Here is a 22,732-nt window from a genome sequence, read left to right as displayed (position 1 = left end):
CACTATAAATGTTTTTTACCAGTTGCTGAAAAAATGAAGGTACCATTCATTGGAACAGTCACACTGAAAACGTGGACTATAGCGGATCACGCAATTCATAATCCCAATCATCCAGCTTATATTCCCAACGAATTCGCAACCAAAAAATGGAAACTAGATCACATTTTAGGACGAATACTAAATGCTTGGAATCACATCGTGATATCGTGGTATGATAATTTCGTTTTTCCGAGGATATTGAAACAATTTCACAGTTATCACATCCGACAACTCGACTCTCTGGGGAAATATTTATCCATGGAACCACATTTAATCTTTTATAACAATCACGCTTCTCTGTTACCCAGACCAATGAATCCAAATGCAATTGACATTGGAGGAATACATCTGGAAGGTGTCAAACCTTTGCCAAAGGTATATAATATTAATGTTATGGTAGCATTATTGATAATGATTAATGACTTATATGACTGTAGCTCTCTAATAACTAAGTACAATTATAGGTATCTACATAAGTAACTCATGTTGTTCGAATATTTTGTCAGGAAATTGAAAAATTCATCGATGAGGCAGAACATGGTGTCATTTTATTCACACTTGGGTCAGTTGTTCGAGCTGCGACCTTAAGCCCCGAAAATAAGAAGGCGTTTACAGATGCGTTCGCAGAAATACCGCAAAGAGTCATATGGAAGTTTGAAGACAAAATTGAAAACATATCCAGCAACGTAATGATACTCGACTGGGTTCCTCAAAGAGATATCCTAGGTACTTACCTACACATGTCCAGTTACATTCTAATTTTTTTTCAATTTGAAATATTTTCATCTTGTCAATTACTAGTATCAGCTAATCAATCAACTCCTAGTTGAGTAGCTCAATATCTCAAACAAACCTAATCTGCGTTAATTTTTTAGAACATAAAAATGTGATAGCCTTCATTACTCACTGCGGAATGGGAGGCACGAATGAAGCAGTTTACACCGCAACACCTGTGGTTGCCTGCCCCTTATTTTGTGACCAAGTGAACAATGCGGAATTATTGGAGAATCTTGATGTAGCCGTTCATTTAGATATTTATGATGTTACCAAACAAAACATACTTAATGCATTGAATGCAATTATTAATGATACCAGGTAGTGTAGACAAATAATCTTATCAATTGTTTTCATTTCTTGCCTTATTCTCGTGAATTTCTGAATAATTAATGTAATTTTGTGATCACATTTTTGCAGATATTACAATAATATGCAAAAGTTATCGAAACGGTTCAAGGACCGACCAATGACACCGCAGCAAAGTGTCGTTTATTGGACCGAATACGTGATTAGGAATCAAGGCGCATCTCATTTGAGAAGTCCTGCATGTCGGTTATCCTGGTTCCAATTTTCCATGCTCGATGTTGTATTCATTTGGGCGTCGATTCTAGTCATTTTCGTGTATTCGTTGATTAGTACTTTCAGAATTATATCGTCTCGTTTTAATACACAATACAGAATCTTCAGTGGATTGGAAAAACCACAAAATAAAAAACTCTAAAATATGCGAACATTTTTTTAAATGTACATATCATTAGGTACTCATTATGAAACTAGACAGCTGCGCTGGAACAGTGTGCGTGGTCTATTTTCTTACAAAAGTACAACAAAATTTGAAAAAAAAACAACGCAATTTTGGATTTTGAAAGCACAACGCGATTTCAAAAAAAAGCACAACGCGAATTTGAAAAAAAAAGCACAACGCGGTTTTGGAAAAAGCATAACGTGATTTTCGAAAAAACACAACTTGGATTTCAAAAGCAGAACACGGTTTTGATTTTGAAAGCACAACGCAATTTCAAAAAAAACAACTTTGTAAAAAAAAGCACAACGTGATTTTGAAAAAAAAAACACACCGCAATTTCAAAAATGAGCACAACGCGATTTCAAAAAAATAAGCACAACAAAATTTGAAAACAAAGCATAACGCAATTTTAAAAAAGAAGCACAACGCAATTCCAAAAATGAAAACGTGATTCCAAAAAAAAAGCACAACGTGATTTTGAAAAAGAAAAGCACAACGCAAATTTGAAAAAAAGCACATGCAGATTTGAAAAATAGCACGAGATTTCAAAAAAAGCACAACACAATTTCAAAAAAAACCCAACGGGATTTTGAAAAAAAAGCACAACGCAATTTTGGAAAAAAGCCCAACGCAATTTTAAAAAAACAACCCAAATTTTAAAAAAAATAATGCAAATTTGAAAAAAAGCACTACTAGATTTTGAAAAGATGCACAACGCAATTTCGAAAAAAGCACAACACAAATTTGAAAAAAAAACAACGCGAATTTGAAAAAAAGCACAACGCGATTCTAAAAAAAAGCACAACGCAATTTCAAAAAAAAGCACCACACAAAAAAAGGCACAATGCAAATTTGAAAAAAAGCACTATGAGGTTCCCAAAAGATGCACAACACGATTTCAAAAAAATCACAACACAAATTTTAAAAAAAAACCAACGCGATTTTGAAAAAAAGCACAACGCAATTTCAAAAAAACAACAACGCAAATTTAAAAAAAAATAATGCAAATTTGAAAAAAAGCACAACGCAAATTTGAAAAAAAAACAACGCGAATTTGAAACAAAGCACAATGCGATTCTAAAAAAAAAGCACGACGCAATTTTAAAAAAACAACCCAAATTTAAAAAAAAATAATGCAAATTTGAAAAAAAGCACTACTAGATTTTGAAAAGATGCACAACGCAATTTCAAAAAAAAGCACAACACAAATTTGAAAAAAACCACAACGCAAATTTGAAAAAAAAGAACAATGCAAATTTGAAAAAAAACACTGAGTTTTTGAAAAATACCACAACAAAATTTTGAAAAAAAGCACAACGCGATTTTGAAAAAAAGCACAACGTGATATATCTTGAAAGCATAATGCGACTCCAAAAGCACTACATTACTGAGAGCTCAGCAAAATCACAAATGACTGGTGGGTTTCGATTCAGAAAGGGTAATCACCTGCTTTCAGTGTCTAGGTACTGAACATGTGTAAATGAAACACCTGCAGGTGTTCGAAAATTAAACAATGGGAAAGATAACACTGTAGATAAGAATATTTTACAACTCCTGCGGTGTTACATTTTAAAACTGATGTCCGCTTCGCTTTTGATAAATATAACGCCACAGGGGTTGGCTTTGCTTTTGATAAAATCTTTTCCAGTGTTCAATTTTGAAAAATAATTTCGAAAATTGAACATTAGAAAATAATATTTTACACCCTTGTGGTGTTACATACTGTTGGCTTTGCTTCTGATATGGCCCTTTTCCCCTTTTTATTCCTTTTTTGGTACAAATTTTCGTAATTAATTGCAATTACTCAAGAAACTACTTGAGTAATTGCAATTATAATTACGGCGTTCCATGCTTCACGTTAGACCACATCTATGTATGAAAATTTCAAAAAAATCGGCCCATCCATCTAAGAGAACATTCGTTCCAAAGAATGTTTCCACTTTCAGAACGAAACCAATAGTATGCTACGCACACTAATAAAAAACATTGTTTTGCTAAGATCTTATCCGTAAGATAAAGAGTACTAAGAAACATCCATCTGCTGGTTATGATAACATAATTTAGGCATAGAACAGTTTATTTTTGAATTTTTCTTCAATTCATGAAAATTTAAGAGATAAACCCTTCCGACTGAGACGTTTTTATAATTCTGATAAAAAAAAAGATCAGATACCCGAATAATCGATTATTAAAACCATTTCAACAATTTTCATTTACCTACTTTCGATCAATTTTATTGGCACTTTGAACAGTGATTCTGGTCATTAGATAAGCTATTGCTTCGCCAAAACCAGAATTTGAAAAATCTAATCTATCGATCCTCATCGAAATGCAATAAATTCTTTAAAAAATGACCTCGGTACTTCCTTTTTGAATATTTTTCCTGCCCATTCAACAAACGCATACAAAGTAACACAGGAAACAAGTTTTTTTTTTATTGTCGAATTAGGTATGATAATGCTCGCAAACTTTTCATAACGATCGCCAATAGGCAATTTAAAATTTTAAAAAAAATGAACGCCGTTAAAAATGTTGCATTGTAATCAGAACAAATTGATTAATCACGTGTGCATCACTCTTCGGAATTAATTATGGGTCATTGTATAATGCAGATTAAATACTGGATAGGAAACATTGTGCGTACGATGATTGAAATCAGACGCCCGAATAAACGCGTAGACGTGCCTATGTCAACATTATTCATTAACGGAAGCGTATTGAATGAGACCGTGTAGATATTCGCTTTGAATTATAATTCATACGAGTAGTTAGACGAAATTGGCGCGAAATGTCGATAAAAAGTGACAGTGACGAGCATTGCGATTTGCAAGATGTTGTTATTTCTGGTATTTCTGGAGTTTTTCCCCAAAGTGAAAACGTAGAAGAGTTTAAAGATAATTTACTGGCAGGAAAATGCATGATTTCTCAAGAAGATCGATGCAATTTAAGTACGTACCCAGCTGACCTACCTATTTATAATATCAATTATTTCATCATAATCGTTTTGAGAAACTTGATACAGGTGTCAAATTATAAGCCTGCCTATATTCTACTTTTGATGATTTTTTTTCAGACGCCAAAACCGGGTTACTAAAGACCATCGATCGCTTCGATCATTCATTTTTTCGAATTACTCGTCAACAAACCGAAAGTATGCCTATCTCTTCGAGATTATTACTTGAGAAAACATTCGAAGCAATTTTAGATGCAGGTAGTGATTCCTATAACCTTAAGAATATGTATTTTTCAGTCGAAAAAAAAGGCGATATGAGAAGTAGGGCGTACCTATCTTATTCTTACATGATCGGAATTTTAAAAAAAAAATTATCGCTCCCATTCCCTAAAGTTGTTAGCTCGAGGGAGAAAATCACACCACGGGTGAGCCTCCCTCCCCATTTCATAAAATGTAAAAATCGAACTATCAAAAAAAATTTTCAAAGATGTGAATTTTCTAGTCCCAACCAACTTTAGCCCCCCTATCTCCACTCATGATTAACCTGTGGAGGATTAGAGGGAAGAGCTCTTATTTATAACTACTTGTGAAAAAAATATTTGATAACACCCAAAAGTTTTCGGTTTTCATAAGAAAAATTTTTCCCATCATGTTAGTAGGTAGGTTCGTAAAAAGTCGTGCCAAGAAGCCCTCTTCTTCCCCTCCTGTTCTCAAAATATAAATAAATCCGAGAAATTGACATTTTTACGTTTTTTTTTACCTTCCAATCCTTAGTTAAATTTGGTCAATTTTCATTAGAAATATTGTTGGATAGGGTATTTTTCTCCCTTCCTCAAAAAATGAAAAGAATGAATATTTTCATGTTTATTTTTTTTAAAGAAATGAAATCCAGTGCCCCTGAAGAAAGTTTTAAAAACATTGAAAAATTGCAATGAATATTGAAAAAAATGAAGAATTGGGAGGGAGGAATGAAATTTAACAAAACAAAGGCCCCTTTTAAAACAGTTTTGTGAAAAACAGGACTTTTGTTTGGCAAACTTTGAAACAAAAAGAGGAATTTTTAGGCAGACAAGGCAAAAATCAATGCTTCTCGGACGTTTTGGCAAAACAGCGAAATTTTCTGATTAATTTTGGCAAAAATTACAACCATTTGACTATTTCGTCAAAAAATTACTCGCAGAGAATTTTTACGAAAAAACGTTACAACTCATCAAAAATGACTCTCTGTGACAATTTTGACAAAAAACGTGAATTTTTTGACAATTTTGGCAAAAGCAGCGGTTTTTTAAGACAATTTTGGCAGGAACAGGACGGTTTGACAATCTTACAAAAATTGGCCCTTTTTACAATTTTACCAAAAATGAAAATTTTTTGAGCACGTATTTTATCAAAATCGACACTTTTTGACTTGGGACAATTCGGCAGGAAAAAAAACAGAACCTTAAAAGCAAGTTTGTCAAAAAACATAGCTTTTGGAACAAAAAGAACACTTTTATAACAGATAAGGCGAAAATCAATTCTTTTTGCCGGGTTTAGGTGGGGACTAGGGAGAGGGCACAAAAAATTATGCACTTACAACTTTCAAAAATTAGCGTGCCCCCAAAAAAGAAATTAAAAGAGGGCTTTCGTCGCGCTTAGAAGGCTCTGTAGCTTTCACATTTCACATTATACATACAAATGAGATTCTAATTTAAATTAAAAGAAATTCAATTTCCAATTTGTTTTCAAACTCGTGTAAGGTTACAATCCTCATCAACTAAAAGGTAAAAACGTGGCCGTTATTTGCGGATTATGGGACTGCTGTGACGAAGAAGATCCAGTCTGGGATAGAAAATTAAAAGATACTAGTTTGGCAATGATGCATTCCATGAAAGCGAATCGAATCTCTTACTGGTTGGATGTTCATGGTATGATATCAATATCTTACCTATACATAATTTATGAGTGAAAAAATGATATTATTTCCCATTCAAAAACACAGTTTAGCCATGATAAAATTATATTTTGACAGGACCCAGTTTGACAGTAAATACAGGCTGCTCAGCATCTTTGTACGCTATGGACACAGCTGTTCGATTAATTCGAAATGGTCAATGTGATGCTGCTATCGTATGCTCATCAAATCTTTGCTTTTCGCGAACAAAATATTTCGATAATAGCCCACTTCTGAACCAGAATGGAAGTACGTCGCCTCTCAACAGCAATGGTAGGTAATTTAGGTATGTAGTATGTACCTACATAGAATTTGGAAGTGAAAAACGATTTTTCCTATATTTCGAACTAATTTCCAAACACTCGTTTTAATGTTGTCAGTCGACGGTTACACAAGAGCTGAAGCAGTAGTGGTCGCTTTTTTACAAAAAAGGGAGCATGCTCGAAGGGTGTACGCCAATGTCATCCATACGAAGACGAATTGCGATGGTTTTAAAAATGATGGAATCACTTTCCCCTCGATAACCCGACAGAAGGATTTATTTAGAACATTTTACGAAGAAATTAATTTGAATCCAAACGTTGTGTCATATGTTGAAATGCATGCAACTGCTACACAAGTAAGAATAAAATTTATCTATAATCGTAATTTTATACGAAGAAAAAAACTGCACACAAAACACCTAAATACGTATTTCATTCCAAGGCAGGCGATTTTGTGGAAGGAACATCAGTAGATGAAATATTCTGCATTAATCGCACAACACCACTAAAAATAGGTTCGGTGAAATCTAACATGGGTCATGGAGAAGCGTCATCGGGTCTATGCTCAATAGTTAAAATGATCGCTGCATTCGAAACTGGAATTATTCCACCGCACATTGGCTATGACAACCCAAATCCCAAAATACAAGGTTTACATAATGGTCATCTGGAGGTCAGTTGAAATCAAAATACAGATGTAAATAATGCAAGTTTTCATTATTGTTATTATATTTTTGCGAAGGTGGTATCAAAACCAACCGCATTGGAGGGTAAATATTTCGCTGTCAATAGTTTTGGCCTTGGAGGAGCCAATGGTCACATTTTGCTGACCCCGCATGATAAAATTAAGAAATTGAACACATCTGCGAATTATGGAATACCTTTGCTAGTTGCAGTGTCAGGAAGGACAGCGGAAGCTGTGGACTACATCATCGATGACGTAATTTATTCTATACATTTTCCTCTAGTCGCTATCGTATTGCAATTTTTTCCAAAAATTTCAGCTCCTGGTTCAACCCTCAAAATCTCACAAAATCATTCTGAAATTTAAGGGTTGATAGCACAAAAAATGTAAACGGAATAGGAGAGAAATTGAAATGGATTGAATAATATTTTTAGCTAATTTTTTCAAGAAATTATACACTCTTTGATTTCTCAAAATTTTAATAACAATGAATCTTACGGCCAATTGAGAGGTAACTTACAATAATTGAACCAACGATGATTATAATTCTTCATCGTGTTAAGTATTCAAAGACACACAAAATAATTTGTATCACTCCCTCCCCCCACTCAAAAAAAGAGTGCAACACGATCATTCCCGAGTAGGTAAATAATTAGCAAAAATTTGTCTTCAAATGGAACAAATTTTTCAATCAAACTATCAAATTACAGGTTGTGAAGAAGCATAAAGATACCGAATACGTCAGATTAATACATGAGATTTTCAGCGAACATATAAATGGTCATCTTCAACGAGGATTCGTTATTTTGGATACAGGAAAAAAGTATAATAGATCCAATAAAGTAAGCAAATATTCCAGTCATATTCTACGACGTGCCTTTTACTCAAAATTTAATAGCCTATGTATTTTCTCAACATTTCTAGTTCGTTTCCGGAGATACAAGACCTATATGGTTTGTATTTTCCGGGATGGGATCTCAATGGGCGACAATGGGCCAGTCACTGATGAAAATACCAATATTCGCCGAATCTGTTCGAAAAAGTCACCAGATACTACAATCAAAAGGCGTCGATTTGATCAAAATCATCACAGAAAATGATCCTTTGATGTTCAAGAATATTTTGAATTCATTTGTGGGAATAGCAGCGATTCAAGTAAATCAAATTTATACCTCAAACAGTAGTACAATATGAATTTTCACCTCAATAAAGTTCGAATTTCTAAAATATACCCATAGATTGCCTTGACGGATGTTTTGTCTGCACTCGACATCAAAGCTGATGGAATAATTGGCCATTCTGTAGGAGAACTAGGATGTGCTTATGCTGACGGATGCCTTACAGCAGAGCAAATGATTCTCATAGCTTATTATCGCGGTTTAGTTTCATTAGAAACCGAGGAAATTCGCGGGAAAATGGCGGCCGTTGGTAAGTGAACACAATGCAAATACATAACAATAAATTTTCAATACAAACTCACCTCTGATTTTATTTCCATCTCTAATGAAGGTGATGGTTACAACACGATGAAAAATCTTGTGCCGCAAGAAATAGACATAGCTTGTCACAATAGCTCAACCAATTGCACGATATCAGGCCCCACTGAAGTTGTCAACAACTACATCGAGCATCTGAAACAGAAAAATGTATTCGTTCGTGAAGTGGATACGTCAAATATCGCGTATCATAGTCGTTACATTACTCCAGTAGTTCCAAAATTCAATTCATACTTGCAAAAAGTAAAATTATTAATATTTACAACAAAAAAAAAAAAAAAAAAAAAGAAAATACCGCAAACCACAACAAAAAATATTTGACATGGATTTTCAGGTTATCCCTGAACCAAAATTAAGGTCCAAAAAATGGATATGCTCATCTGCTCCAGAAAATGAGTGGAATTCAGATACAGTGAGATATTGCTCGGCCGATTACCACACAAATAACCTCCTCAATCCAGTATACTTTGAAGAAAGCTGCCAACTCATTCCTAAAAATGCTATATTAATTGAAGTAGCACCTCATGGTCTTTTGAACGCAATTTTAAAACGTTCCCTGCCCTCAACTGTGACAAATATACCATTGACTCTGAAAAATCACCCGAACCAAGTGGAATTTTTCTTAAATGCTCTAGGACAGTGAGTAGGCTATTTGGACTAGATTTAAATTCAGCAATTAGAACATGCATTCAAATAGCTTTGGAAAACACACCCATACTTAAAATCAAAACTGTCGAATTGCTGGATTCAGCAGAGTCTACAACTAATACTTCCTCAGTTTTATCCAGAATAGCAATGGATATTATGAAAGATTTGCCTAACATCCAAGTGAGTAATTCAGGAGAAGAACAACATGACCATTGACCACTAAATACATAATAGAATAGCTAGGTACATTAAAACTTTTGGTTATCCAGGCTGATTTCAATATTGTAACCGATTCTAAAGATGCATTAGGAGTGCAGAATTTACCAGAAAATATAGAATTACTCAATGAACTACCTAGAGACAATGGTGCTTCGATAGTATTAATTTCAAATATTCAAAACTGCATTCAAGTAATTGAGAAAATTTTTTTCCTGTAGAAGCTTCTTTTATGAATACCTATGTTTGACTAAAAATAATTTTTGCAGCATATGAAGATAATATTTGATACATTAAGAGACGATGGATTTATAATAACAAAACAATTAACAACTTCAGACAATAATTCGATAGAAAATTTGGGATTCATGGTCTCCTTCAGCTGTAGAATCAGTTCTCATGAAAAAATCGTACTTTTAAGAAAGGTAAAGGGAATCAATTACCTAAGTATTCTATAAAACATGTTATTGCACAGTACACAGTAGATACCTATCCAAAATAACACATGTTTTACTACCCAGGCGCACCTGTCTCGAAGTAAACTGAATATCACAACCGTAGAAATAAAAAATAATTCGTATTCTTGGATAATTCAATTACAAGACACATTGAAAAACCTTAAACTGAAAAAAGACCAAGTATTGGTTTTATACGCTGAAAAAGAACCAATAAATGGAATATTGGGATTTTTCAATTCCTTAAGAAAGGAAGTAAAAGGAATAAATATGAGGTTCTCGTCAATTCCACGTTCGATTAAATTGTAAAATCTTCCAGAAATGCCAAAAAAAATAGAAAAATGTGTTTTTCAGATGCTTTTTTGTAATTGATAAAGAAGCCAAGAATTTTTCACTGGCAGATCCGCTGTATAAAAATCAATTCGATAAAAATTTAGCTCACAATGTCTACAAAGGAGGAAAGTGGGGTAGCTATCGTTTCTTGCCACTCGAGCAAGTTGCAAATATCCAAACCAATAGTGCCATTTGCCAATTAGAAAAACCTGGTGACTTTTCATCGTTCAGATGGATCGAAAGTTCGCTAAATTTAAACAAGTAATTATAAATTTTAATCGTACGAATCACACGTTATCAAATTTCTAAAATGTTTGGTGATACCTCTTTCACAGAGAACCAGGAGGGAAATCGCTCGCAAGAGTTCACTATAGCGGTCTAAATTTTCGCGATATAATGCTAGGATCGAGGAAACTTTCCAATATCGATTCGTTCTACTACAGTCGTTTGTTAAATGTAAGTTTTATGCTTGAAAAATCCTAATGTAAGTATTCAATATGGTATAGAAAAATCTTGAAATCGAGTGAATATTTTCTTAGCCCTGCCCAGGTTTTGAATTCTCAGGACGAGATGAAGAAGGTAATCGAGTGATGGGAATAGTACGTCATAGTGGGATAGCCACATTCGTTGAAATGATTCCATATTTCACTTGGAAAGTTCCACATAATATGACACTCGAAGAAGCAGCCAGTATTCCAATCGTGTACATCACAGTGAGGAAATTTTTCGATAGCATTAATCATTCATTACCTACTCAAAACATCAATAACTGATAACAATTGGAGAACTTTTTTTCCATAGGTCATCTACGCCTTCTTTGTTAAAATACAATTAAGGGAAAGAGCCACAGTTTTGATTCACGCAGGAAGTGGAGGGGTAGGCCAAGCAGCCATTAACATTTGTCTTTATTACAATTGTAATATTTTTACAACCGTTGGTTCTGCAGATAAAATTGAATTCATAAAGAATACGTATCCTCAGGTAAATATATAGGTACAAATAGTACCTATTTCAAATTTCAAATGTTTAAATTGAATTTCAATTTGAGAAATTGTGTGTGTTCACTGTTCAGATTCCAGAATCACACATTTGTAACTCCAGAGACACGACATTCGAAACAACAATAATGCAGCTAACGAAAGGCAAAGGAGTGGATGTGGTTCTGAATAGTCTTTCTGATGAAAAGCTTAAGGCTTCGGTACGCTGCGTTGCCAAAGGAGGGCATTTTCTAGAAATAGGAAAATCAGATACAGGTGAGTTGAAAGCACAACTTACGATAGTTAACTACTTGAACATTTTCCTCAATTCGTATTGTTGTTCATCAGAATTGGGACGTTTTTCGGATGAAATTTCTCTCCACAGTGTCCAGCTCGATCATATCATTTGGAATCAAGATGAAGTAGCATTGAAACTCAGCGGAGAATTTCAAAAAATGCTCGATCTTGGAATGATTAAACCAATCAGACGAATAATTTTTGAAGCCAATCAGGCTGAAACAGCTTTCAGGTAGATAAAAAGTTTCTGAAAATTGAATTAAAGATACAAAAACTTGTACGAATGTGTATCTCTTTCATCTAGATACATGGCTTCTGCAAAACACATTGGAAAAGTCTTGATAAAACTGCAAGAAGAGGATACAGAACGAATTACAGGACCAAATTTATCACAAATGAATGCGAAACCTTTTGTAATCTGCCACAGCGATAGTACATACATCATTATAGGCATGTACCTACCTAATTACACATTCTTGGGGATCTAAGGCATGTAAGGAAAAATACCCATAACAAATTTTCTGCCCCAACTTGCCCCATCTGAAAAAATTGCTGTACAAAATTTCAATTTTTTGAATTATTTTCCCCTTATTATCGGTCCAAAAAAACGCACTTGAAGTGTCCTGGAAATTAGCTCACACGATTTTCAGCTGCCCTAATTGATTTTCACGGCTTCTGGAGAAATCAGACATCGGGATGGAGGCTCCAAAATGACCTGAAATGGTGAAATTTGGCCCGACCAATCGTTAAAAATAGTCAATTTTGAAGTTACTAAAATTCGTCAAAAATCGAAAAATCAATTATCTGGTGAGCTAACAAGGGAACCTCTTGAGGTGTCACACTCCGATTTTGAAGGGACCGCAACTTTTGGAAAGAGCATAGTCTAAAATCCCCAAAACGAAAGTTTCAGCTGCCCAAGTTCATTTTTCGAATTTTTGAAAATTCAAAATTGACTGTTTTTGGCGATTTATGTTTTTTTTTTAAGTACGAACTTGATCAATAAAAATGGTCAAAATAAGTCCCAAAACTGATATTAATTACCCAAATCCAAATTTCACCATTTCCAGACATTCTGGAGCCTCCAGCGCGATTTTCCAATTTCTCCAGAATTTTGAATTTGCTCCAGAAGGCGTGAATATGAAGTTGGACGGCTAAAAATCGAGTTGTATATTACACTCGACCTATTTAACGAGTTTATCCACATTTGAGCCGATTTTGAGAGTGACACCTCAAAAGTGGCTTTTTGACCAGCTTTTTTCAAAATTAAAAAATCCAAAAAATCAAAAGTTTCCCGTTTGTGTGGAAATTTTCGAAATGCACGCGAATCGCTGTATTTTGTCCAAAACTATCCCCCCCCTCAAAATTTCACAATTTCCAGCCATTCTGAAGCCTCCAGCTCGATTTTTCAATTTCTCCAGAATTTCGAATTTGCTCCAGAAGGCGTGAATATGCAGTTGGGCAGCTAAAAATCGAGTAGTGTATTATACTCGACCTGTTTAACGAGTTTATCCACATTTGAGCCGATTTTGAGAGTACCTCAAGAGTGGTTTTTTGAGGTGTCACTCTCGCTCCAAAACGGCTGGAAATGGTAGAATTTGCGCTCGGGGAGTTAGTTCTTGAATAAATACAGCGATTCGCGTGAATTTCAAAAATTTCCACACAAACGGGAAACTTTTGATTTTTTGGATTTTTTAATTTTGAAAAAAGCTGGTCATAAAGCCAGTTTTGAGGTGTCACTCTCCAAATCGCCTCAAATGTGGATACACTCGTTAAACAGGTCGAGTGTAGTATACAACTCGATTTTTAGCTGCCCAACTTCATATTCACGCCTTCTGGAGCAAATTCAAAATTCTGGAGAAATTGGAAAATCGCGCTGGGGGCTCCAGAATGACTGGAAATGGTGAAATAGTCATGTACATGATTGATAACTTTTTCATCGCAGGTGGACTAGGTGGATTTGGGCTAGAATTAGCAGACTGGTTAGTTCTACGAGGTGCTCGAAACATAGTGCTAAGCTCTCGATCAGGAATCCGGAATGGTTATCAAATGTACAGAATAAATTTATGGCGGTCATACGGGGTTGATGTGATTGTTTCAACTGAAGATGTGACTAAAGAAACAGAAATGATGATATTGCTACGAAAAGCTGCAGCTCTAGGTCCAATAAAGGGAGTATTCAACGTCGCAGTGGTAAATATAAAATGAATTTTTTAACAAGAAAATAAAATTTAAGAATACAGAATATCTAAGTCCATTGCAAGAGCTTTGGACAGCTTGGCACACAAGAAGTAGGTATTCTAACACTTTGGTCTCGATACAGATTCTCGAAGACAAACCCTTTATGCAACACAATGAACAATCATTTCGAATGACAATTGATCCGAAAGCAACCGCAACTCTTCATCTAGATCATCTGACACGAGAGATGTGCCCAGAACTGGAACACTTCGTTGTATTTTCAAGTGTCATAAGTGGACGAGGCAATCCAGATTCAACCAACTATGCTTTCGCCAATTCCATCATGGAGAGGATATGTGAAGCAAGAAAATCTGTAGGTTTACCGGCTTTGGCCATTCAATGGGGAGCCATAGGAGATGTAGGAGCATTTGTCCGAATAGTTGGAGAAAATGAATCAGCTATAATTGGTATGGATCATATTTTGAACAATTCATTCAGCAGAAAAAAAATTAATTTTTGAATTTGATATTTTCTTTTAATCAGGAGGTACTGCGCAACAAAAAATCGAATCTTGTTTGAAAACATTGAACACGTTTATGAAACAGCAGAGTCCTATTGTCTCTAGCATAGTTATAGTGAAAAAGCATCAAGCAGAAACCGATGTCATAAATGTAGTAGCCAATATTCTAGGTAGTATTGGTGATTTTTATAGACAGATCAATTTATGTAGCAATTAGAACCATGCTTGATGATTATAATATTGTGTTTGAATGCATTTAGGTATTACGGATATCAACACTATTAGTCTTACTTGGACTTTACCAGAACTAGGTATGGATTCGATATTAGCAATGGAACTTCGACAAGTGCTCGAATCAGAATTCAATTTCTTCTTCACTCCTGAAGAATTAAGAAAGCTAACCTTCGCAAAATTATATCAGCTCAAAGAGGACAAAATCAACTCTTCAAAATTCGGTACCTAAACCTAAATTATCATCAGAAATATGCTATTTTAAATCTAGACCATTCAAATGCTAAATTTACTATACAATTCCTCAGGCAAAGAAGAAGACGAATCAGAGAAACTCAAAGAGCCCCTACTACGAATACCATTCGAAAATGGGAAAATTATGAAAGAACTGCCAGTCCATGAAAATCCAACTGTGTTCTTATTTCCTGGCGTAGAAGGTGGGATTCAAACGTTTATTGGTAGCATTTCATAGCATTTGACAACTAACAAAGAATGATTTTCACTTCAAAAGGCATTGCGGCATTTATGGAACCACTAGCTAAGAATCTCAACATTCAAGTTCTATGTTTCCAATACCACAATACCATCGAGTCAGCAGAATTCTTCCTTACAAAATTAAGAGATGAATTTGCAGAAGTATATTATAAGAATCATTTTTTTCTTGGAAGGGGGGGGGGGAGGAAGAATTGAGTAGAATTCTAATGGAAAACTGTAATTTTTAGATTATTCTAGAAAAACTCGGAACAGCTCAACAATTTTTCATCATTGGATACAGTCTGGGAGGTTTACTCGCGATAGAAGTTGCCAGTGTTTTGGAGGAAAATGGTAAAAAAGGGCACATATGGTTGATAGATTCGACGCCAGCTTACGTAATTCGGAAAGCAAAAGCATACGAAAGCCAGAAACCTAACTCGAGTGAAGATAAAAGTAGACATAAAGCGATTAACAACGAGCAATACTCGGTATTACTTGATGAAGAGAATAGTAGGTTGAGTTTTCTGATCAAAAACGTATTAAGTCACAAGTTTTCTCACAATCTTCTCGAGTCATCGTGCACTTTAGTCAGAAGTGCAGAGTTTCTATTTGATTCGAACGATTCTTCAGGATTGACAGAAGTACGTATAAGAAGATAAATGAGTCGTTTTGACTTGATATCACAATATTCACGAAAATAAAGCCGAGAATTGATACACTTTCTTTTTTTTTCAATCCAATGCAGATTTTCAGAAATCCAGTACAAATTTGTCAAATTGATGATGCTGACCACTATACAATTTTAAAAAATTCAAGAACTGCAAGAATTATAATGGAGAATTCGATATGGAAGGAAAATCGAGGGAATAATGCATGAATTACGCACCAAGGTTGTGAAAATGAATACATGCCATCTTTTTTTTTTAATGAAAAAATTAGAAATTAAGAATGAAAATAAAATTCTGAAAATGTGTTCTACATCTCTGAGGATTTTGCTCAAAGAGCAAAAACGCTAGCAATTTTTTCCCCATAGTTCATCAGCAAACCGTACCTACCTACTTATTCTTCTGTACTTCAATTATAGTCCATCAGTAAAGCGTATTTTCATCCAAACCACTCAGAGAGATCAGTATTTTACAATGATTAATTACGGCAAGATTTCAGGAAGGTGAGTTCAAAAGTGAGTTTTTGACCAATTTCCAAATTCCAGAAAAAGTGAAAAAATCAAAATATCTTTATTGAAGTTAGCTATTCCTCAAATTTCAGTATGAGTTTGGAAAGCTTTTAGAGGCAATAAAAAATCAAAAACCGTGAAAAACACACAAAAATCTACTTTTGCAAAGTTGGAAAGTGGTGGGAAGAGCTGAAAAGTAACCCTCCCCTCCACCCCAAAAATGCACTAAAGCACATTTTTGAGTATTCTTTGAATGTATAATATGTATCTGTCTGAGTTTATGCAAAATCTGGAAGAGGAAGCTTCAGCGATAACACCTAATCAAAAACCATGAAAAAGGACGTGACCACCCCCCCTCCAATTGCTGGGTTCAGTCGAAATATCAAGAGTGTCTGTATTTCTATTGCAGAAAATATCTTTGTAAAAATCAGCAAATAATTCACATTTTTTGTGGTTCGTAGTCGCTGATTTGTTATTATGAGTTAGTGGAGGTAATATTATTGGTTTGTTGAGAAGACTTCTAGTATGATTCCATAAAGAAGAACTGGGCGATAGGCTCTCAAGATATTTTTGGTAGTTGGCATGTCGATATTCTACCAATCTTTTCCGTACATAATGGGTTAGATGATTCAAGCGATTTTTCAAGGAATAGTCTCTTGTTCTTTGCCATTGTCTTCTCAGACGATTTTTTTTTAGGATGAGTCAAACAATAAGAAAATTAAGATTAGAATTTGTTACGCTGATTTTAGAGATTGCTTTTTGAGCTTTGGAGGCAGCACAAAGAATTGTTCTAGACAGAGAGTCAAGGTGAGAGTCAATTTCAGTGCTCTGTAAAATCTCTTCAGTAATAGGTGGAAGCTCTTCCAGATCTGTTTTGAAAATAGACCAGTCAGTGGTTGTACGAGAGGAAGTATGACGAAGAATTCCATCATTAAGTGTAATTTTGGTGATTACAGGGAGATGATCAGAATCAAGGTCTGTCATGACTGAACTTTTGTGAGTATAGGGATAATTTTTTAGAAGTGCAATATGTAAAATATCAGCTTCATAAGAAGATTGATAGGGGTAGAAAGTTGGAACATTAGGAACGCCAATCACCAAACCAAGATTGGAACATATATCTAGAAGCATTGAACCATTAAAGTTGGTTAATCGGCAACCCCATAGTGTGTTTTTTGCATTGAGATCGCCAAGAATTAATGTGGGTGAAGAGGATTGTAATAATGAATTAAAGTCTTCGAATGATAATGCAGAAGATGATGGTGCACGATAGACACAGAATATATCTAAAGAATTATTGTGAAGTTTAATAGAGATTCCTACAGAATCAAATGAAGTATTTGTTGATGGACATAAAAGCTGATGAAATATACTTTTCCTTACAAGGATAGCTACTCCGCCACAAGCAGAGTTGTTGATATGGTCTTTACAATAAATTTGAAAGCTAGGAAATGACAAATTCTGACCAGGAGTTATCCATTTTTTGAAGCTGAACGAATATGGAAAGGGGTTGAAACGTCAGAATTATTACAGCACAAGATTAAAAACACAAAAAAACTGGATTTCTTCTCAGCCTGGTCAAATTGTTATACTTAGCAAAGGAGGTAAGTATCTTGTCAGGTAGAAAAAATTTTGAAAGGCCGAAGCAAAATCGAAAGAGCGTGTGAAAATACATCAGCAGCTCAAATTTCAAATGCTGAAGTGCATTTTTCAATTTTAAGTGAATTTTTGAAAATAAAATTTCCTTCATTAGTTCAGTGGCAAACTGTAAGTAAGCGGCAAATCATGATAAAGCTATGAAATTTGGTATGATGAACAAGGACACTAAAAGGAAATTTTTGAGCCCGGGAGCCCATCGCCAAGTCCCATAGGAAGGGAAGGAGGGTGATTTGGGGGGGGGTGGGTTCAACCCCAATTTTTCAAAATGGGGCTATCGGCGCGATATTGGTATCAATTCCATATGATTGAACCCCGCTGAGTTCGAAAATACCATTACTTTCAAAATCTGAGGAAGAGGCATGCCTCAAATTTGAGATTTTCTGAGTAAAGTTTTTGCATTTTTCTCAAAAATACCCCAAAATAACAGTTTTTCAACCCTAGACGACACGCTGACCTTCCATCGGCATTTTTATGGTCATTTTCGGATTCTACAGGTCAATTACAATGCGAATCGACCATCAATACTTTCGCATACCTCTACCGCGAGTGCACAGAGGTGTCAAAAGGGGTTAAAAATTGGCAGTTTTTCGGAATTTTCTTACAAAAATCACGGTTTTTGAGCTGTGCACCGGATACAATTGGCGGAAGAAGGTTCTAATGGTGATTTTCGAATTCTACAGATCAAATACTATCGAATAAGGCTCAGACGCACTTTTTACACCCCTCCTGGAACATAGTAGAGGAGGTCAAATTTGACTCTCATCTTGCTTATGTTGAATTAATTTTAGAAATGTAATTAATATAAGTATACATTTGCTTACCATCGTGATAATAATGTTTGTATCGATTTTTTTCGTGCCGTCGAACCCAAATTTTCAATTATTTTGTCGATTCCAGCCAACGGGGGGGACACCATATGAGGGGTGGGTCCATTTTTCACGAAAAATCGACATGTATATCAAAATGTAGGTTTTTGAGGACGCTGATTTCAAAAATGCTATCGATTTTTCATTTTGGTGCAACCCAAGGGGATCATACTGCGTTCAAGGGGTGGGGATGAAATTTTTCACAAAAAATCGACTTCTATATCAAAATGTAAGTTTTGGAGGACGCTGATTTCAAAACTGCTATCGATGTTTCATTTGGGTCCAAGCCAAGGGGATAATACTGCGTTCAAGGGGTGGGGGACGGAATTTTTCACGAAAAATCGACTTGTATATCAAAATGTAAGTTTTCGAGGATGCTGATTTCAAAAATTCTATCGATTTTTCATTTGGGTCCAAACCAAGAGAATGATACTGCATTCAAGGGGCGAGGGATGAAATTTTTCACAAAATATGCTATTGATTTTTTATTGGTTCCGAGCCAAGGAAGATTCTGAACAACCACCTTCAAAAACTTACTACTCTCTAAATTTGAAACAGTCAATTTCACTGCTTAGCAGTCACGACATTTTGCCTTTTTAAAGCAGTAGTTTTTTTTACTGCAAAACAGTGAAAAATTACTGAATTGGTCAGTAAAAAATCATTTTGACTGACCAATTCAGTAATTTTTCACTGTTTTGCAGTAAAAAAAAACTACTGCTTTAAAAAGGCAAAATGTCGTGACTGCTAAGCAGTGAAATTGACTGTTTCAAATTTAGAGAGTACATATAAAGATCTACCCATGAATAAAAGTTTTGACTGGTGAAGTTGACCCATTTGACCACTATTATTACTTATCCGTTGAAAAAGTTGAAAACCCCCTTCACTCCATGAAATAAACTCATCCCAAAAAATCAAAATTCTGCTCTCTAAATTTGAAACAGTCAATTTCACTGCTTAGCAGTCACGACATTTTGCCTTTTTAAAGCAGTAGTTTTTTTTTACTGCAAAACAGTGAAAAATTACTGACTTGGTCAGTCAAAATGATTTTTTACTGGCCAATTCAGTAATTTTTCACTGTTTTGCAGTAAAAAAAACTACTGCTTTAAAAAGGCAAAATGTCGTGACTGCTAAGCAGTGAAATTGACTGTTTCAAATTTAGAGAGTGAGTGAATTGAAAAAATAAACGAATTTTAATTTTTTGCTATGAGTGTGATTTTTATCAACTTTTTCACGGAGTAGAAACACAGGTCAAATAGGTCAACTTCACCAGTCAAGACTTTTTTTTATGTTTCAAATCAAAAAATCGCATTTTTCACAAACTTTCAATTTTTTTAAATCGACCTACGACATAATGTCATCCCAATTTTTTAAAATGTTCGTTCTCAAAAATCTACATTTCGATATAGAAGTCGATTTTTTGTGAAAAATTTCATCCCCACCCCTTGAACGCAGTATGATCCCCTTGGGTTGCACCAAAATGAAAAATCGATAGCATTTTTGAAATCAGCGTCCTCAAAAACCTACATTTTGATATACATGTCGATTTTTCGTGAAAAATGGACCCACCCCTCATATGGTGTCCCTCCCGTTGGCTGGAATCGACAAAATAATTGAAAATTTGGGTTCGACGGCACGAAAAAAATCGATACAAACATTATTATCACGATGGTAAGCAAATGTATACTTATATTAATTACATTTCTAAAATTAATTCAACATAAGCAAGATGAGAGTCAAATTTGACCTCCTCTACTATGTTCCAGGAGGGGTGTAAAAAGTGCGTCTGAGCCTTATTCGATAGTATTTGATCTGTAGAATTCGAAAATCACCATTAGAACCTTCTTCCGCCAATTGTATCCGGTGCACAGCTCAAAAACCGTGATTTTTGTAAGAAAATTCCGAAAAACTGCCAATTTTTAACCCCTTTTGACACCTCTGTGCACTCGCGGTAGAGGTATGCGAAAGTATTGATGGTCGATTCGCATTGTAATTGACCTGTAGAATCCGAAAATGACCATAAAAATGCCGATGGAAGGTCAGCGTGTCGTCTAGGGTTGAAAAACTGTTATTTTGGGGTATTTTTGAGAAAAATGCAAAAACTTTACTCAGAAAATCTCAAATTTGAGGCATGCCTCTTCCTCAGATTTTGAAAGTAATGGTATTTTCGAACTCAGCGGGGTTCAATCATATGGAATTGATACCAATATCGCGCCGATAGCCCCATTTTGAAAAATTGGGGTTGAACCCACCCACCCACCCCCCCCCCCAAATCACCCTCCTTCCCTTCCTATGGGACTTGGCGATGGGCTCCCGGGCTCAAAAATTTCCTTTTAGTGTCCTTGTTCATCATACCAAATTTCATAGCTTTATCATGATTTGCCGTTTATTGCTTAAAAAATACATTTTGCCACTGAACTACATATCCCATAATTACCTATACACACGATTTTTTAAAGATAAGTTTCGGAATTTGAAAGTATAAGGTTCCAAATCAGTAGGTACCAATTTTAAAAAATTTATGATTATTAATTGGTCCACGTATCTGTTGAAAAAGTTGGAAAACCCTTTGACTCAATGAAATAAACTCCTCACAAAAAATCAAAATTCGAAAAAATTCAATTTTCAATTTCAAACATCAAAAAAAGTTTAAATTGAGCCTTTCAGGATAAGATAGTGAAATCCGCCCTTACTCCAATTTTGACGAAACTCACCCAAAATGTTAGTATGGATGTAAAACCATCCCAAAAAATTTTTTGAGCCGACCCCCCCACCCCAACCCGAGAAATCCCCCCTATGTGTTAAAAATTCAAAATTCTCGTCCTCCGGAGGGGAAGGTCCAAACATTTTGAAACTTTCACAAAAAATTGTCACTAGGTAGGTGCGTGTGTGAAATTTTTTTCAAAAAAAAAATTTCATATTTGGGGGGTTTTTGGGGGGGTTTAAAATTTCAAAAATTCGTAGAAAAAAAACGGGGAGGGGGGTCTCTGTGAAATTTTTTCAGAAATTTCGTTACACCTTTAGGTATAACATATAATTTTCCCAGGGTCCCAAAGGGGGGTGCAACATGGTCAAAAAAAAGAAAGTTTGAAAAAAAACATGTATCTCCAGTACTACCGCGCGTTTTGTCAACACTGTTCCACGGCACCACCGTGAGAAAACTTCACCTATCGCGCGCTCTCAAACTTGGATTTTTTTGGGAACCCTATTGAAATACCATAATTGCCATCAATGGTTTATTGGTGAATATTTTCTAGGGTGGTGTGGTGAACAACATAGGTATATACCTACAAGAATTTTCAACCCCCTCCCTTTGCGTTTAGATCACTTGGAAACGACACCAATAATTATCATCAAAGTAACTTTATGTTTCTCGCGAATACGCGAACCATAGGGTGAGTGATTAAAAAAGTAGGCGACTCCTCGAATTGAAAAAACACATTTATTTACACAAAAATACCAGCAAAAATCTGTACATAAAAATAGCTTGATAGCAAGCCATACGCGGAGAGACAGAAAATATACATGTTTCCAAGTGGAAGAAAAAATACATAATGAATAAATGAACAGAACCAACTCTCGCCTCGTAACAAATTATCTACAACATGGGTGTGGCTACGAACGCCAGAAACTACTCGATCTGGTAGGGCAATACCTACTCAAACAACCTACCTACTCGATAGCTGCGGAAATAGGTATCAAACCTGCACGATTCTACTCGAAAATAAAGATAAAAATAAAGTACATATTTTACACTAACATAACTCCCGCGCGCTGACGGAATATTTTACGTCTGAATTTACAACAAATTTTATC

General features: G+C 35.1%; 2 protein-coding genes and 1 long non-coding RNA gene across 4 annotated transcripts in view; 2 read left to right on the top strand and 1 right to left on the bottom strand.

The window, feature by feature from the left end:
* Drep4 (DNA fragmentation factor-related protein 4) overlaps positions 1-22,732 on the bottom strand; it is a 65,556-nt gene that overhangs the window by 5,214 nt on the left and 37,610 nt on the right. For both annotated transcript variants that reach the window (XM_065348224.1, XM_065348223.1), the window contains exon 7: positions 8,876-9,026. The gene's annotated coding sequence lies outside the window, so the exon portion shown is untranslated. The remainder of the gene's footprint in view (positions 1-8,875; positions 9,027-22,732) is intronic.
* On the top strand, positions 285-1,582 carry LOC135838216 (UDP-glucosyltransferase 2-like). Its single transcript, XM_065353845.1, has 4 exons — positions 285-414; positions 546-765; positions 915-1,134; positions 1,234-1,582. Exons 1-4 carry the CDS (start codon positions 298-300, stop codon positions 1,535-1,537), a joined length of 861 nt encoding a protein of 286 aa, XP_065209917.1. The 5' UTR covers positions 285-297; the 3' UTR covers positions 1,538-1,582.
* On the top strand, positions 15,060-15,823 carry LOC135838215 (uncharacterized). Its single transcript, XR_010557336.1, has 3 exons — positions 15,060-15,183; positions 15,258-15,382; positions 15,469-15,823. It is a non-coding gene; the product is annotated as an uncharacterized LOC135838215 (long non-coding RNA).

The sequence above is a fragment of the Planococcus citri genome, chromosome 2, assembly GCF_950023065.1.
Source record: "Planococcus citri chromosome 2, ihPlaCitr1.1, whole genome shotgun sequence".
NCBI classification, from domain to species: Eukaryota; Metazoa; Arthropoda; class Insecta; order Hemiptera; family Pseudococcidae; genus Planococcus; species Planococcus citri.
The sequence above is the reverse complement of the archived record's forward strand: the minus strand, read 5'-3'. Positions and strand labels throughout refer to the sequence as shown.

What these genes read in the sequence shown, in the direction of transcription:
- LOC135838216 (XM_065353845.1), top strand. Translation starts at nt 298, where the DNA reads ATGGAACCACATTTAATCTTTTATAACAATCACGCTTCTCTGTTACCC. An exon ending in TCCTCAAAGAGATATCCTAG is followed by an intron (nt 766 to 914) that starts GTACTTACCTAC and finishes TTAATTTTTTAG; the next exon opens with AACATAAAAATGTGATAGCC. An exon ending in GCAATTATTAATGATACCAG is followed by an intron (nt 1,135 to 1,233) that starts GTAGTGTAGACA and finishes ACATTTTTGCAG; the next exon opens with ATATTACAATAATATGCAAA.